Source organism: Chelonoidis abingdonii, chromosome 5 (assembly GCF_003597395.2).
Source record: "Chelonoidis abingdonii isolate Lonesome George chromosome 5, CheloAbing_2.0, whole genome shotgun sequence".
NCBI classification, from domain to species: Eukaryota; Metazoa; Chordata; order Testudines; family Testudinidae; genus Chelonoidis; species Chelonoidis abingdonii.
The window spans coordinates 85,126,653-85,143,407 of NC_133773.1; the positions used below are offsets into that span (position 1 = coordinate 85,126,653).

The following is a 16,755-nucleotide window of genomic DNA, read 5'->3' on the forward strand; positions in this document are numbered from 1 at the left end:
CTTACATATTACCTTAGGAAATATGTAATATTTATACAAATAATAGAAAACAACTGATACATTTAAAGGAATTTATCATGTTTACTCATTTTCCTCCTTAGAGCATCATAATCAAATTTATTAAAAATTATGAAAATAAATCATGTATTATATTATAGTTGCAATGGTTTATGTATTTGAATGAAATTTCAGCAATAGAAATCTCTTTTTTAATTATAATAATGAAGCTGTACGGTTTAAAAATGCTTTAATAGCTGGGACAAATCATAAGATATAATTTTGCATGTAATGATAACATAGTGTATTTTTTGTACATTTTAATAAAGTTTCTTGATACTGACTTTTGTTTCATAACATTTTGTAAAGCTAGAAAATAATTTAACTCCATTTACAATGGTGGCTTTTTTTTATTGCTAACATAAACGCAGAGCATGTTCATTTTGCAGCATGTGTGGTTGGATAGTTCAGGTGCTTGGCAAGGGGATATAGAGCCATTCATATATAATTTATTGGTGTGACCAAAAGTCATTACCAACTGGTTGATACTTGGTAGTCCAAATAAAATGAATTAGTGATTTCAGTCTGGTTCCTGTGGTATTTATTCACTTCTTAAAGCTACTATCATTGCCACCTGTGGGCACCTTAGGAGAGATGCCAACAAGACAGGAATTGGAATGAAGAAGCAAGAAAAGTGAACTGTCACCACCAACGATCTCTCCATGTAAGAGATGAGAAACATTGGTGAGTTAGGTATGAGATGCTGTCCATATTGTCACTAATCTGTGGATAAATGGAAGACCTCATTTTCTAATGCTAAGAAATCAAGTGTAATTAATTAATTAACAGAATAGACAAGGATATGTATTAAAGAGATATTCTGAGGTTAAAAATAAGTGGCCGAATCCTAGATTCCATTGTGGCTGTTTTGCACTGGTTTTGTCAGCACAAAGCAGTTGCAAACCCAAGTTAACTGGCTACCCAAGGATTCCCTTCCATCAAGGACAATTCTCAGGTGGTATAGGGGTGAGAGTTTGCTATCCTAGCCCTTTTAAAACCACCTAGTAATGGGTTATAGCTTGGGAGCCGCTACATCTCCCAGACTGGAACCAGGCAGTGCTCCATGCATTGCAGGAACGTGAAGGTGATTTAAAGTGAACTTTCTGTACCCCTTCTCCATCCTGTACCATGTATCAATGAGTCAGATCCAAGAGTCTGACCTAATATTTTTAAACTTAAAACATTTATTCATCTATTTTAAAAAATACATCTTAGATAATAAAATCAAAACGTATTTAAAAATGTAATTTACTTTTCACTAATTATAATATTTATGCTCTTTTAAGGGTAACTTTTTTTCAATTTTCTCCACTAGGAGAACAAAAAACAGATGAATCAGTTTCACATTTATTTCTATTTGGTTCCTAGTCATTTTTACTTTGAGGTTCTCAAGCAGTAGCCAAATGAAATAATGTTTAGGATGTAATAATATGTCCACTTGAATTTGTATGTTTTTTTAAAAAATATTATAGAAACATTTATATTGGCCTTTGATTTTATAATGGATTATTTTTACATACTGACATTTTAAGCTAACAATGACCAAACAAAGTAAATTTTAAACTTTATAGAAGACTTATGAGACAGTGGATATACCTGATTCAATAGAGTACACAATTTCTGCATTTTTCCCTTTGTCTTTGTCCAATGCTGTTACTTGGAGTACCGCTGACCCAACAGCTGCTGACTCATATACCCGTCCTTCATAGGGAGAGCTGGTGAACCACGGCGCATGATCATTTGTGTCACTAACATTAATGACAATTCTAGCAAAGTTGCGTTTGACAGGAACATCTTGATCTCGTACCTAAAACAATGAACACATTATTAATCATTAGCACCAACTTTTATTAATATAACTACTAATCTAATTTCTGAGAGAACTATTATGAATTTAGGCCTCAAACCTTACCATTTAAATAAATGGGACTATTCAAAGAGTGTAAAGAAAAAACATTTGTACATTTCTCCAAGATCAGGACCTAAATGTATATTAAAAGCATACTAACTGTAATGTGAAAAAGGTAATCATATTATCTGTTAAAGAATAACAGGTATGATTGTTTACCATCACTGTAAGTATATGTTGGTGGATGGCCTCATGATCCAATTTTTCAGATGTATAAAGAGAGCCTGTTCCAGGATCCAAACGAAATTTCTTGAGACTGATGGGATCAGTGCTACTCTGCATTGTATAAATTAGTTTATTCTTCTCATCCCTGTCGGTGGCACTGACTTGCAAAATTTCTGTCTCTGGCACTGTGTCCTCAGGTATGACGACTTCATATTTTGAGGTGGAAAACTGAGGCCTGTGGTCATTTGTGTCTATCACTTTGATGTATACCTAAAATGACACAATGGAAAAAAAGATTATGTTGATAAATATTGGTGAAAATACAGAAGAAAACAGGACACTCAGGAAATCAGGAGGAAGAAAAAAAATGCACAGAAAAAAGCCAGAAGTCCAGACAGTTAAAAATCTTTAGGAAGAGGTCTCTTAAATAAAAACCATGTGTGTATGCTGTACAATGAAAATAATGTTTACTTATTCTACAGTAACTGTGGTTCTTTGATATGTTATACTCAGTGTGGATTGTGCTGTAGGTGTTCATACGTCTTACTGGGAGAATCCCAGCAGGGAAACTGTGGTCAGATTCCACACTCATTGCACTGCCAAAGCAATGCAGTGCAATGCAATGGGGACAGAGTACAGTACAGTATCTGGTTCAAGGTATCTCAACACACTGTGGAAAGTACTGAGTTAAATATCAGCAGTGCTGTGATAGTGTAAGCAAATATAGTAGCTCAGTATTCATTCCCACAGCCATTAACATTAGAAAAAATGGTTTCCTATCTTTCCGTAACTGTCGTTCTTCGAGATGTGTTGCTCATGTCCATTCCATTCTAGGTGTGCGTGCACACCTACATGCGTGGCTGTTGGGAGTTTTTGCTTTAGCAGTATCCATAGGGTTGGCTATGGTGCCCCCTTGAGTTCCGCGCACAAGTGTCAATATGTCAGGCACCACTGGCCCTACGCCCTCTCAGTTCCCTCTTGCTGGCAACTCCGACAGAGGGGTAGGAGGATGGAAAATGGAATGGAAATGTGCAACACATCTCAAAGAACAGCAGTTACAAAAATGTGGGTAACCGTTTTTTCCTCTTCAGGTGCTTGCTCATGTTGATTCCATTCTAGGTGACTCACAAGCGGTGTCCATGAAGGTGGGCTTGGAGTTCACGGTCATGCAATTTGCAACACTGCTCTGCCAAAGCCAGCATTGTCTCAAGCTCGTCGGGTAAGTGCACAAGGAGATGCGAGGTGTGGACAGATGACCAGGTAGCAGCCCTACAGATCTCCTGGATTGGAACCTGCACCAGAAAGGCTGCTGCTGATGCCTGTACCCTAGTCAAGTGTGCCATCATGATTTCCATCAGAGGCCCTTTTCCTTCTCATAGCAGCATCGGATGCAGACAGTGATCCAGGACAAAATCCTTTGAGTAGATATTAGGTGACTCTTCTTTCTGTCTGCCACCACAACGAACAATTGTGTCGACTTATGGAATGGCTTTGTCCTTGCTATATAGAAGGTCAGCACCCTCCTGAGATCCAGGGTGTGCAGCCTGTATTCCTCATCTGACATATGAGGCTTTGAAAAGAAGACAGGTAAGTATATGTCCTGGCCAGTATGAAACTGGGAAACTACCTTGTGCAGAAATACCAGATGAGGTCACAGCTGGACCGTATTCTTGTAGAATACCGTATAGTGTGGTTCTGAAGTAAGTGCCCTGATCTTGGATACCCTGCAGGCTGACGTTCCAGGAGAGAAGCAAGGGAGAGCAGGAAGCCAGAGGCTCGAAGGGAGGCCCCATGAACCTTGACAGCATGAGGTTCAGGTCCCAGGCAGGGATGGGAACCCAGACATGCGTGCACAGACGCTCTAGACCTTTCAGAAACCATGCCGTGATGTCATGAGTGAACACCAACCTGCCTTGGAACGGAGTGTGGAAAGCCAAAAGAGTGGCCAGATGGATGCTGATCAATGACAGGTACAAACCTTGGAGTTTGAAGTGCAGAAAATAATCCAGGATCTCCTGCAGCGAGGCCTGCTCAGCCCAGATACGCCGTTCTGAGCTCCAGCATGGGAACCTTTTCCACTTGGCCAGGTAAGTCGCTCTGGTGGAAGGTTTCCTGCTATCAAACAAGACCTGCTGAATGCAGGCCAAGCATTTCTGTTCATTCACATTTAGCCACGCAGCAATCATGCTATCAAGTGTAGTGCCACCACATTAAGGCCACGTCTACACTACGGGATAATATCGAATTAGCTAAAATCGGTTTTATAAAACTGATATTATAAATTCGATTTCATGCGGCCACACTAGGCACAGTAATTCGGCGTTGTGCGTCCATGGTCCACTTGGGGTCAGATCAGACTGCAAAATAGGTGTCAAATGCCTGATTCTGGCAGTAATTTTTACAGCTGAGCCTTGGCACAGAGGATAAGTGACTAAGGCACAACACAGGAGAATGGAGAAGCTGTCCAGGATGCTGCATTATCATGGGGATCCGCAAGATCACCCAGGCCAGGATTAGCTATGAGATAAGGTTGCTTGTGGCTACCTGTGCTCAAGCAGAAAACAATGCAGTGATGGAATTAAGAAATTCCCATGGCCCACCAATTTTTGGCGCAGTCCGAAGCAGGATAAAGGTCCTTCCTGCCGGATTAACAGGATAGCCTGATGAATCTGATGCATCAAGCTAAGAGGGGAGCTGTGAACAACGCTGCTTTAACCCAAAGTCAGAGAAGAAGAGATCGGGGAGCTGGGCTCCCCCTGCTTCCTTCCTTGAAATCCCGTTCCCCATCTCAATGTTAAAGCCCCACACCGATTCTACCAAAAATCCTGCCACGAGTATGGGGAATCCTGGGGATGTGTGGCTGGAGAGGATGTGGAGGGGGGGCACAATCACCCTCGCCCCAATACCCGAATGGAAAAAAGCCAAATGTCAGTGCAAGCCTAAAATGTATTAACATTCAGGCTGGGGAAACACAACCCCCCTTAATGGGGTTCTGGGACCTCTTGTTGCACTCATCAGACAGCCAGAGGAAAGAAAGCTGTGGGCACAAAGGCTGGCAGAAAGGTCCATGATACCGCTGAGATCGTCAGCACACGCCGAGCGATGAGACGGCCTTAGGCTCCTGGGCAGAGACTGACACGAGGGGGCGAGCTTAGGTCACTCCTAGCTCTGAATCAGATGCAGAGATTGCATCGGATTGACTGATAGCCGCGCCGTGTGGAAGCGAACACCACGTCGGGCGGAGCCAGATCGCATGCGATCGAGAGGCCCTCAGATGGCACGTGTGTTCTTAACCGTGTTTGGGTTTGAGACTCGATGGCTGAATATATACGCACGATGACTCCTGCCCAAGCGAGGATACCTGCAACCAGCGAGGAGGCGCGAGCTAAATAGACAGAGTGCCCTTTCTTCACAGGAGAAACCTCTATTGGACAATCTGTCTCGGGCAGCCGGTCATTAAGGTAAACTACGGGAACATATGCTGCTGTGCTCCGTAGGAACATTAACTCATACATCAGACGAGACACACGCGAGGATCGACAGTGTCCACACGTTCACTCCCAAGTCATTCGTTCCCATCATTTTACACGCAGCCAATCATGGATATAAGTGAGTGCACCATGAAATCACTGATTCACAGGCCACACTGTCTATCTCTACTTGGAGCGCGAGACAATGCCACGTGGAGTCTACGTCTATATGTCACGAAATACAACTGATAATTTTGACACCATCACGTAGTGTTTTCTCTGCATCATTCGCGGATACCAGCACTTAAAAGCGCACAACAGATGACAACGCGGCCGTAATGGGGCAAAGATGCCTCATAGGTACCACAAGAGTAGCGATTCAGAATAGGAGAGCGATCCTAGAATCCAGATATGCTGACACAGCCCGTGCTTCGACGTAGCCCATTCTCTCTCTCTTGAGGCATGGACATCATACGTCCCCGCAACAGGCACTCAATATTCCATGTGGCCCTGTGTATGTTGAGGGTGCGGTGTGAGACCATTCCACTTCGGCTCCGCAGCAAGGGGTACGGAGTAGACCCTCCGATCAGTTTCATTCCCCCTGTGTACCACTCACGGGCGGGAATCACCCGCACCTCTCAGCTATAGAGAGCAGGCTTCGACCTCGAAGGACGAGAACCGAAGCCGGCTCCCTCACCTTGGATCAGTCATGGGCGCACGGCACGGCCAAGCAGGGAGCACCGAGGCAGCTAGCTGCCCCGTGTCCTGATCGCTCTTCGTTTTCATCTTCGCCGGCGCGAGAGGACGCTGCTATGTATGTTAACTGGAATGCCAGAGCCGTAGCCGACACAGGAGGCGATAACTTCGCGCCACAGCCAGCTTACTTGCTTTTGCAAGTGATATCTGACCGGCGTCTACTGCCCGTGTACCCGACTGTCCGCTGCTATCATGAAGATTGCCCCGCCTGAATAGCAAGGGGCGCAACGCAAAAAGGAAATGGGATGACTTCACTTGGGACTATATATCCCTTATGTTCTAAGAGTCAAGTCTGCCTAAGAAATAAGGGGCAAGTTGTAATTAAGAGGACCAGTATCAGAGCACAGCTGCTCCGTGAGTATCACGACGACCCGGACCAACCCACCCGTTCTTCCTCCTCCCCAACCTTCCGGGCTACGGGCAGTGTTCATGTGTCCAGAATTAATAAGATGCAGGAATAACAGATAGAAGGGGAGGCAGCTCGGGCTATGACAGTCCCAGGCACTACGGAACAATTCTTTAACACAGGAAAGGGAGGGGGCTATGACAGCTTTCAACGCCAAAAGTTGGCAGAATGAGAAGAATTCGTAAACCATCACTGAGAGTACCTGGGAGCATTTCCATTTACCCAGGCACCCCCGCCACCCTCAACCTGAGCCAGCCCGAGGAAGCAACTCACCGGCTGATGGCACGACGGATATCAGTCATATGTACTTCTACCACAAGGGAGCGGGAGAGAGGACGGACATGCACATCGCGTCTAAGCATTCAGTACACATAGGATGACACTGAAAGAAGCAGAAGAGATTCGGACTTCTGTCTTTCTTTCACATGGGGTGGTGGTGGGGGCACGGAAAACTGAGGAGCTATTCCCTGAACCACGCCAGAAACACTGTGTTAGCTACAGAAACGTTGGAGCTCAGCCATGCAAATATTTCAGAGATGCTGTGACTGGGGATAGAACAAACCTCCATCCACTGAGCGTCCATTTATGAGTCTCTGCTCCCGTTACACACTTATTCACGCAGCGCGTGTAGAATAATTTTTCAAATGCTGCATTTCGTGTTCTGTAATGGAGCTCTGTAACAAACAGTTCCTGTCTCCCCGATACAGCGATCAGATCGTAGTCATCTCCCTACGGTCACACATGCGGACTCTTTTGGATTAGACTGCACGCACCAGCAGAACCGAAGCTGCAAGAAACAGGAATGTATTCAAAAGTTCGGCGGGGCTTGTTCCTGTTTGAGCTGTCCGCTGATCCCGAGTTCAGATTGGCGTCCAGAAGCGGTCAGTGGGTGCACATCGTGCGGATACCGCCCGGAAGCACCAATAACCTCGATTTTCGTCCACACTAACTGTAATCCCGAATATGTTAATTCGAGATTTCAAAGAGCGCTAACCCTCTCGTCGGGGAGGAGTACAGAAATCGATTTAAAGAGCCCTTTATATCAATATAAAGGGCGTTGTAGTGTGGACGGGTACAGCGTTAAATCAATTTAACGCTCTTTAAATTGATTTAAACGCGTAGTGTAGACCAGGCCTTAGGTGCGGAAGTCGGTCTTGGTTCTGGGACATCAGGTCTAGCCAGTGGGGCACCTAGTGAAAGGTCCAGCAGCGTGCCGAACCAGTGCTGGTAAGGCCATGCGGGGACTATTAGGATAACGTTCACCTGTCCTGTCTGATCTTCATGAGGACTCTGTGAATCAATGGCGCTGGTGGGAAGGTGTACATCAGAGACCCCAACCATAGGATGAGAAAGGCATCTGACGGAGCCCCTGTCCCTCCCCTATATCGAACAAAACACAAGGCACTTCCTGTTCTGCCTGGACGCGAACAGATCCACCTAGGGAGTCCCTAACCTCTGGAAGATTGTACTAACTACTGCTGGATGGAGTGACCACTCATGGTGAGATGAGAGGGTCCTGCTTAGGTGATCTGCTAATACGTTCCTGGTCCCGGGCAAGTGCATGGCTACCAGATGGATGGCATGCCACACACAAAAGCCCCAAAGGCGGACAGCTTCTTGGCAAAGGGCCAACAACCTGGCTCAACCCTGCCTGTTGATGTAATACATCGTTGCAGTATTGTTCATCAGGACTTGCACCACCTTGCCCTTCAAATGGAGCAAGAAAGCCTGGCAGGCCAGGTGAACTACTCTGAGTTCCCTGACATTGATATAGAGGGCCAGATCGTCCCTATGTGCTGAGCTTGCCCAGGTCCAAAGCATTGGAGACCAACGTCATTGATGGGGACAGGGTCACAAAGGGAACTCCCTCCAACACTGACCCGGGGTCCAACCACCATTCCATGGACAACCGGATGTGATTCAGCACCCCAACACCAGCCATCCTTGCAGAGGCTGGAGAAAGAGCCAGGCATGGGTGACTATGTATGTACATGCAGCTATGTGACCAACAACTGCAGGCAGGTGTGAGCCATGGTGATTGGGTGGCTTTTCACATGAGAGATCAGGTCTGACATGGCCTGAAAACATGCCTCCAGAAGGATGGCTGTGGCCCATGTGGAGTCGAGAACTGCTCCAATGAACTTTACCCATTAAACAGGCCTTAGGTGGATTTTCTGTCATTTATCAACAGACTCAGGTTGCGGAAGGTGGAGAGCACCAGATCAAGGGTCCTCTACACTTATTCTGGAGATTTGCCCTTGATGAGCCAGTCGTCAAGATATGGGAAGACCTGGGCCCGTTGACATATCAGGTAAATGGCCACTGGTGCCATACATTTTGTGAACACCCTTGGGGCTGATGAGAGACCAAACGGCAGTGACTAAACTGGAAATGGTGTCTGCCCATCATGAAATGGAAGAGGCATCTGTGACCATGAAACATGGAAATAAGTGTCCTTCAAGTCAAGAGTGACGTACCAGTCTTGCGGATCCAGTGATGGAATGATGGAGGTCACGGAGACCATACGAAACTTCAACTTCATGCAAGACTTGTTGAGGTGTCACAAGTCTAGAATAGGCCTGAGGCCCCCTTTTGCTTTCAGGATCAGGAAGTAGCAAGAGTAGAACCCCTTTCAGTCCTTTTCCCGAGGAACCTCCTCCACTGCACCCAGATGAAGTAGGTTCTCGACCTCCTGAATGAGGTGTTGCCCATGAGAAGGGTCCCTGAAGAGGGACACCGAAGAGAGGGCGTGGGAGGGAGGGGCATTCGAGAATTGCAGGGGATAGTCTCAAGATACTATCTCTAGGACCCAGCGGTCCGAAGTGACCCTCAAACCAGGATGAATGGTGGGATGGAGACAGTTGACGAAAGAACCAAGTGGATCCAAGGGGATGACTGGGGTGTTGCTCTCGAGTGCACCCTCAAAACGAGTGCTTCTGGTTTCCTGGATGCTTTGCCAGACTGGGCTGCGTGGGTGAGCAGGAGGAAAAGTGGTGACAACCAAAGCTCATGAGTCTATCCTTTCTCCTTGCAGACCCCCATCAAGGCTGTCAAGGCCTTGGTGATGGTGATGGCCAGAACTGCTTCCTTGCAGACTGTGATGTATGCATGCCCGGTGAGCAAAGGGTGGACCGAGTGTCCTCCAACCCATGCAACCGTCTGTCTGCTCTGCAAAGAGTCCATTTCCATCAAATGGGAGGTCTTAGTTTCTCCCAAGAAATGCAGACCTCAATGCAATGGTCTGAAGTTAGGAGCTTTGCCTCAATGACCACACCGATGTGACCACCGTAGCCGCCAAGTCAGCCCGTCCTATGCCATTTGAAGACAGCATCTTGCTGCTACGGCACCCTCCTCATTTTCAACCCTTTTGGAGGTGGGAGGGATGGATAATGGAATTTGCTAGAGGGCCGTGGCAATTTTCAAGACCCCATCATGCATTAGTAGTGCAACACAGACAGGGGTAGAGGCAGAGAACACTTTGGACAAGGTGTCCACTTTCTCGGCCATCTCCTCCACCTGTAGGCCCAAGGTTCTCGGCCACCTGTCGAAGCAGGGCCTGGTGTTCTCTTCGTGCAGTGGGCTATCCCCTCGAGAGTCCCGCCACCACCTCATCCAGAGATGAAGAAAATGATTTTACCACCTGGGGTGGCCCAGAGCATCATTATTTTGGTGTGGGCACTAGCTCCTCTACCCCGACCTCTGAGCACATTTCCTGCACTGAGCCCGGTGCCATCAACTTTTGCTCCAAGGTGGTGGCCAACAAGTGGTGCAAAAGGGTCACTGGCATCACAAGCATGTCCCATGCACTCCAATAGGGCCACTGTACTGGCCACTGGTCATGCTGCCAAGGCAGCGCTGCAGAAGTTGACACAGCCGCCAGTGCCCAATCACGCCAATGATGCTTTGGCAAGGAGATAAACTGCCCGTCCATGACGGAACAATGCCCTTCCGGTGACCATGGTGGAGCCGTCGATGCCTGCGTTTGCTGGCTGACCGTCGCCACTGGAGACCAGCACTTCGAATAGAAAGACCAGTGCTGGGGCGACCAGTATCGTGACGGGAATATGATCAGTGTGAGGCTGAATGATACTGATAATATGGAGACCAGTGCCTTCCCCTAGGCGACCTGCATCAAGAGGGCAGAGACAGCGACACAGTGCCAGTGATCTAAGGTGAGCCCCTGAGGATCTGGGCTGCAACGCCGGAGATCTGCAGCTCGGAGTGGGAAAGCACTGCCTCTGGGGTGTCTTGGTGGCTGGACTGCTCTAGTAGGGAGCCTTTGCTGCTTCCTGTGGCACACATGAAGCCAGCGGTGCAGGTAGAGGCCTCTGCTCTTTAGGTGCTGGGAGAGCCTAGGAAGGCGTCGACCCCACCACAAGTCTGGGTCCCCTACTGCTCCTGGTAGTCAACAGTGGATCCTTTGAGGGGCTATGGGCCTCAATTGGAAGCATGTTCAAATGGCTCAGGTGTGGGTGGGTGGCCAGAACTGGGTCCTTTGTCTGACACCCTATGGCTTTTCTTGCTCAGTGCCGGGAAGCCATGTTTCTTGGTTGTCTTTCTGGGTACCAGTGCAGGAGAGTGGTGCCGGGTGGAACTTGGTGCCAGGGGTGCGCTACGTACTGTGGTCAAGGTACTAGGGGTAGAGTCCAGTCGGGACAGCTCAGAAGCCGGTCGGAGAACAGCCTCCATGAGGAGAGCCCTCAAATGTACATCATATTCTTTCTGGGTCCTGAGTTGAAAGTTTTATAGATACGACACTTGTCCTTCACATTTCATTTCCCCAAGCACTTGAGGCAACTGCTGTGGGGGTCACTAACAGGCATAGGGCTGTTGCAGTCCAAGTAGGGCTTAAACCCCAGAGAATTGGGCATGCCCTGCTTGGGGCAAAGTCCCCAATGGAACTCTAACTTCTAACTACACTTAACAATTACTTAACACTAACTACTATAAACAAACTATTTACAAGGCCCTAAGGCTCAAAATCAGAAGAGACAAAACTGCTAGCCGCTGCTATGCAAGGAAAGGCATTCTGACTGACCACCACGGGTGGTAAGAAGGAACTGAGAGGGCAAAGGGCCAGCGCCGCCTGATATACTGATGCATCAGCATGGGACTCAAGGGGGTGCCACAGCCGACCCTACGGATACCGCTAAGGCAAAAGTCACTGATGACCGCACACGTGGGCGTGTGCACGCCCAGAGTGGAATCGACATAATCAAGTACTTGTAGAAGAGCTGGTTTAACTGAGAAGGGGAATGCTGAGCACAATACCAGTATTATCAACTTTAACTTCCCCTGGTACTACCAAATGACACAAGCAGAAGGGACTTCAGGGTTAACACTTCACTAAGGAAGTGAAGGACAACTGTCTTCATCAAAGAGGATTCTCTTCATAGTGTACTACATTGTTAATGTTGAATATGAGCTCAAGTCTTGCTGTAGAACTGAACACATCAGCTTTAATCCCAGCCACGAAAAGTGCTGCCAGCTAAACAAATTAAGGCTAGTTCCTCAAAGAGGACATAGCCATGGTGCTGCAACATCTAATGTTTAGACACTCTGCCACCTAATGGAATTCACAGCACCAAGTCAGGTACTCAGGATCCCTATATAATGCATGGGAAGATTTAGAGAACAAAGGCCAGCAAGCTGAGTGGGGCGCTGCCTAAAACCAGACAATAGGAAAGAATGAGAGCTGTGCAGACTATAAACCACACACCACAGAAGGACTTCAGCGCTGCTGTACCACTTTAATGAAAACACTCTTCACGTTTGCAATAGTTATTCCACCTACCCGAGAAGCGGTAGCTACGTTGACAGGAGAAGCTGTCTCTCCAACATAGTGCTGCCTACACCGGGGGTTAGGTCAGTATTACTACATTGCTCAGGCATGTGGATTTTTCACATCCATGAGCAATGTAGTTATACCACTGTAAGTCTGTAGTGTAAATCAGACCTAAATCTGGGCCAGAGGAAGACACCTGCTTGGGATTCACAGTTGTACTCTCCTGGAGTTAAGTGCCTATGCCCCCCCATTTTTGTTTTAAAGAAACACAAGGAGAAGAACATGCCTCTTTTTACTCAATATCCTAGTGGTTAGAGGACTCATCATCAGCCTAATGTGGAGCAAGGACTTGAATCTAGGTCTTCCTCCACCCAGGTGAGTACCTTACCCACTGGGCTATATAAGGTATCCCGCTGCAGGTGTCTCTCAAGCTCTCCTGTTGAAGATGTTCCACTGTGTATAAATAAGCATTAGAGCAGGGACATGAATTTGGGTTTCCCAAGAGAATGCTGTAACCACTGAGCTACTGAGTCAGTCACTCTCACTTGTTCTGTCTCTGGCTCAAACATCAGTCAAGTCACACTCAAGCCCAAAAACTTAAGACTCACATTTTATGTTTGACCTAGTTGTGGAGTTGAAAAACTAAATTTTAAGTTTCAGCATGAACTTATCAATCATTAAGGCTATTATTTTGTCTCTATCTACTTACATGATGGCAGTGTACAGTGTCTCTGGATGTGTAAAAATAAAATAAAAATGTATATGGATCAAATTTTCAAAGCTATTTCAAATCAGTATCTACCTGGCACTGACAATTTTCACAAACAAGTTTTTCACATAATATTTTCAGATCCTCATTTTTACACAAACAAAAATTGGATGCAAAAAATGTGTAGGTGTAATTTTAGAGGCCACTCCAGAAAGCATCAGCTTCTGGGTAAGCACAATACAAACCACAATCTGTATACCATTTTAAAATGAAAACCATAATACAATAAAAATAGCTATATAAAGCAGAAAGTAGGGTATAAGATTACATTCAAAAGAAAATATTATAAAATTGCTTTGAATACAATAAGGTAGTAGCTTGGAGGGAGAAGATGCAGACTGTAGGACCATACCATAGAAATGCTTGAGGCTAACAGATCAGAATGGGATCTCTGAAATAAAGCAATCTCAAACCATAGAGTTTCAAAACATTTTACAGAGGTATATAAATGGCCTTATCACACCACTGATCTGTGCACATATTCTTTACTGACATCAATGAGATCTGTGCATGCAGATCTAGAGAAAAACAGAGTTGAAAGTAAGCCGGACTACAAGGATGAATACAAGGGCGACAGCTAAACTGTGATAGGAATATATTAAGATGGAACTTATAGAGAAAATACATGTCATTGCCACAACAAGTAAAACTCCAAAATGAGAATATTCATCCACAAAAAAATTGTCTTCATCTTTTGAATACATTCATCCTTGTAAAATATAATTTAAAAACAATTAATTTCTTTTTGTATTTTTACTAGTTTACCCTCTTGTTTCCTTATGTAGTTTAAAGAAAAAAATTTTCTTCTTACTCATAATTATATCAATCTACAGTTATATTCTTGCTCATGAATAGCCTGTTTTAAAAGTTAACGCTTGTGAGATAAAGTAATCTTATTCTGCTAACAGAGAAGTGTTTCTGTTGAGCAGCGTTGTCATTGTAAGCAAAACGCAAATTTAACCAATGAGTGGCATTGTATCCTCCTTTCCTTAATTGACCACAAAGAATAACATATGTATACATTTTACATAAAGCAAAATTCAATATTTTGCTTCTAGAAAAGCAACAAGTAAATTGCTGCAATTAGCCTTAAACTACCTTATCTATTACTTCCACTTATTGAAAAATGGATAGCAATACCAGTGACTACAAGTGGCTGAAGTAGTAAACAGTAGTTTTCACAAAAATCAACTGAGTTGTTCATGCATTTGTTCTTATTTCCCATGCATAATCTTTCCCATTTAAGGCCAAAATAGTATTATCCAAAAGGATTAGTACTTTGAATACACTTGATTTTTTTCAATGTGATTGTCCCAGTTATCTCCACCACTGTCAAATATCGTTACAGGAGGCCTGGAATGTGTGTATTCTCTTTGTGCATCATGCATTTAGCTGCATATGAAACTCTAACAGCTTCACGCCTACTGCCTGGATATTTTTCAAACAAGCAATTTAAATAAAGTCATGAAAGACTAAAATGTTCCACAGATGTTCATGGCTTACAGCCAGCCAAAGCCTTATAGTTTAGAAGTCAGATACAATGGGTTGTTTTTACATAATGGGGCTGTATATTTTATTTGTTATTTTTTTATAGACAATAATATGATAAAGTCATTTCCTTTTGCATGTAAAATTTAAGATTACTTTAGAAACAACTACTACAGTTAATCAAGGCTTGTTAAACTGCTCTTTGTACTCAAGTTCTTAGTCAAAGTATTTTGTGTGTTAAAAGGTGTCCATGGAGGCTTATTACACTTAATATTCCTGAACACAATATTCGGATTTATAATTTATTTGTGCTTAACACAGTTTGCTTACTACTCATCAGGTCTTACAAAGATCCAGCATGATTTCAGCATTTGAACTATAATCATTGTTACTAAAGGTGTCAGGATTTAAGTGCAACTCTATTTTCACATTGGTAGTCCTAAATAACTCATTTTCAGGGAAAATAAATTAACATGTCTGTGAAATTAACTAAGAGAGAAGGTGGGTGAGGTAATATCTTTTATTGGATCAACTTCTGTTGGTGAAAGAGAAAAGCCTTTGAGCTACACAGGAGCTCTTTTTCAGTTAAATCAAATGTGAGGATGCATTCCTGAAACATACCCTCTCAACTTTAGTCCTGGGGATTTTCTTAAATAGATTGGTGCATTTGGGTTAGGCAGCAATTATGAGAGAAAGGAGAAAGATGAATGAGCTCTGAAAGGTGATATATCCAGAGTAAAGCCAATGAACATTCTGTTCACGCACCACCTGTTTTATAGTTTCTACTAATGGACACTCGTCAATCCATGTGCCACAGTCATATGAGAGTCTAACAGCACAGCCCATGCTTATCCCACCAACAGAGGAAAGAGAAAGATAATGAAATGGAAGACTGAGTTCTCCTGCAAAAGAAACCACAACCTTTGCTTCTGCTAACTCTAGATAAGAAGGGAAAGGCCAGAGAGAGAGAGAAAAAAAAGAAAACCACTGGAAGCAATCAGTGAATTTAGAGGAAAAAAAGAAGACAAGTTAATTACTTCCAGTCCAATTATCCTGGGGGAGATTGCAAAGTAAGTATTTACAAAGTTCACCTTGTTTTACAAAATGTAGAACAACAAGCTCATTTAAACACAATGAGTGGGAGTCTGTGTGCATCTAACGAAAACAACAAGGCGTCCAAGGAGTCCAGTGGCACCTTAAAGACTAACAGATTTATTTGGGCATAAGCTTTCATGGATTAAAAAAACCCCACTTCTTCAGATGCATGGAGTGAAAATTACAGATACAGGCATAAATATATATTGGTACATGAAGAGAAGAGAGTTACCTTACAAGTGAACAGGAGTACTTGTGGCACTTTAGAGACTAACAAATTTATTTGAGTATAAGCTTTCATGGGCTACAGTCCACTTCTTCAGATGCAACCAATGTTGAAGGCCAATTTAGACAGGGTGGATGTTGTCCACTCCCAATAACTAATGAGGACTTGTCAATACCAAGAGGGAAAATTACTTTTGTAGTGAGCCAGCCACTCCAGCACATCATCAATGATATATAACCTATCCTGGAAAACGATCCCCTACTCTCATAGGCCTTGGAAGGCAGGCCAATTCTTGCTTACAGACAGCCCCCAAAACTGAAGCAAATACTTACCAGCAACTACACACCACACCACAGAAACAGGAGCCAAACCCTATAACAAACCCCGTGGCCTTCTCTGTTCCCATATCTTCTCTAGCAACAGCATCCCAGGACCTAACCACACCATCAGAGGCTCATGCACTTGCACATCTACTAATGTGATATATGCCAACATGTGCCAGCAATGCCCCTCTACCATGTACATTGGCCAAACCGGACAGTCTCTACGTAAAAGGACACAAATCAGACATCAGGAAAGGTAACATACAAAAGCCAGTAGGAGAACACTTTCAATATCCCTGGACACTC

At 44.6% G+C, this 16,755-nt stretch overlaps 1 protein-coding gene across 4 annotated transcripts in view; it reads right to left on the minus strand.

The window, feature by feature from the left end:
- FAT1 (FAT atypical cadherin 1) overlaps positions 1-16,755 on the minus strand; it is a 177,155-nt gene that overhangs the window by 38,845 nt on the left and 121,555 nt on the right. For all 4 annotated transcript variants that reach the window (XM_075066427.1, XM_075066426.1, XM_032799959.2 and 1 more), the window contains exons 8-9: positions 2,126-2,401; positions 1,654-1,864 (exon numbers count right to left, since the gene is read on the minus strand). In XM_075066427.1, coding sequence (XP_074922528.1) covers positions 1,654-1,864; positions 2,126-2,401 — 487 coding nt within the window. The remainder of the gene's footprint in view (positions 1-1,653; positions 1,865-2,125; positions 2,402-16,755) is intronic.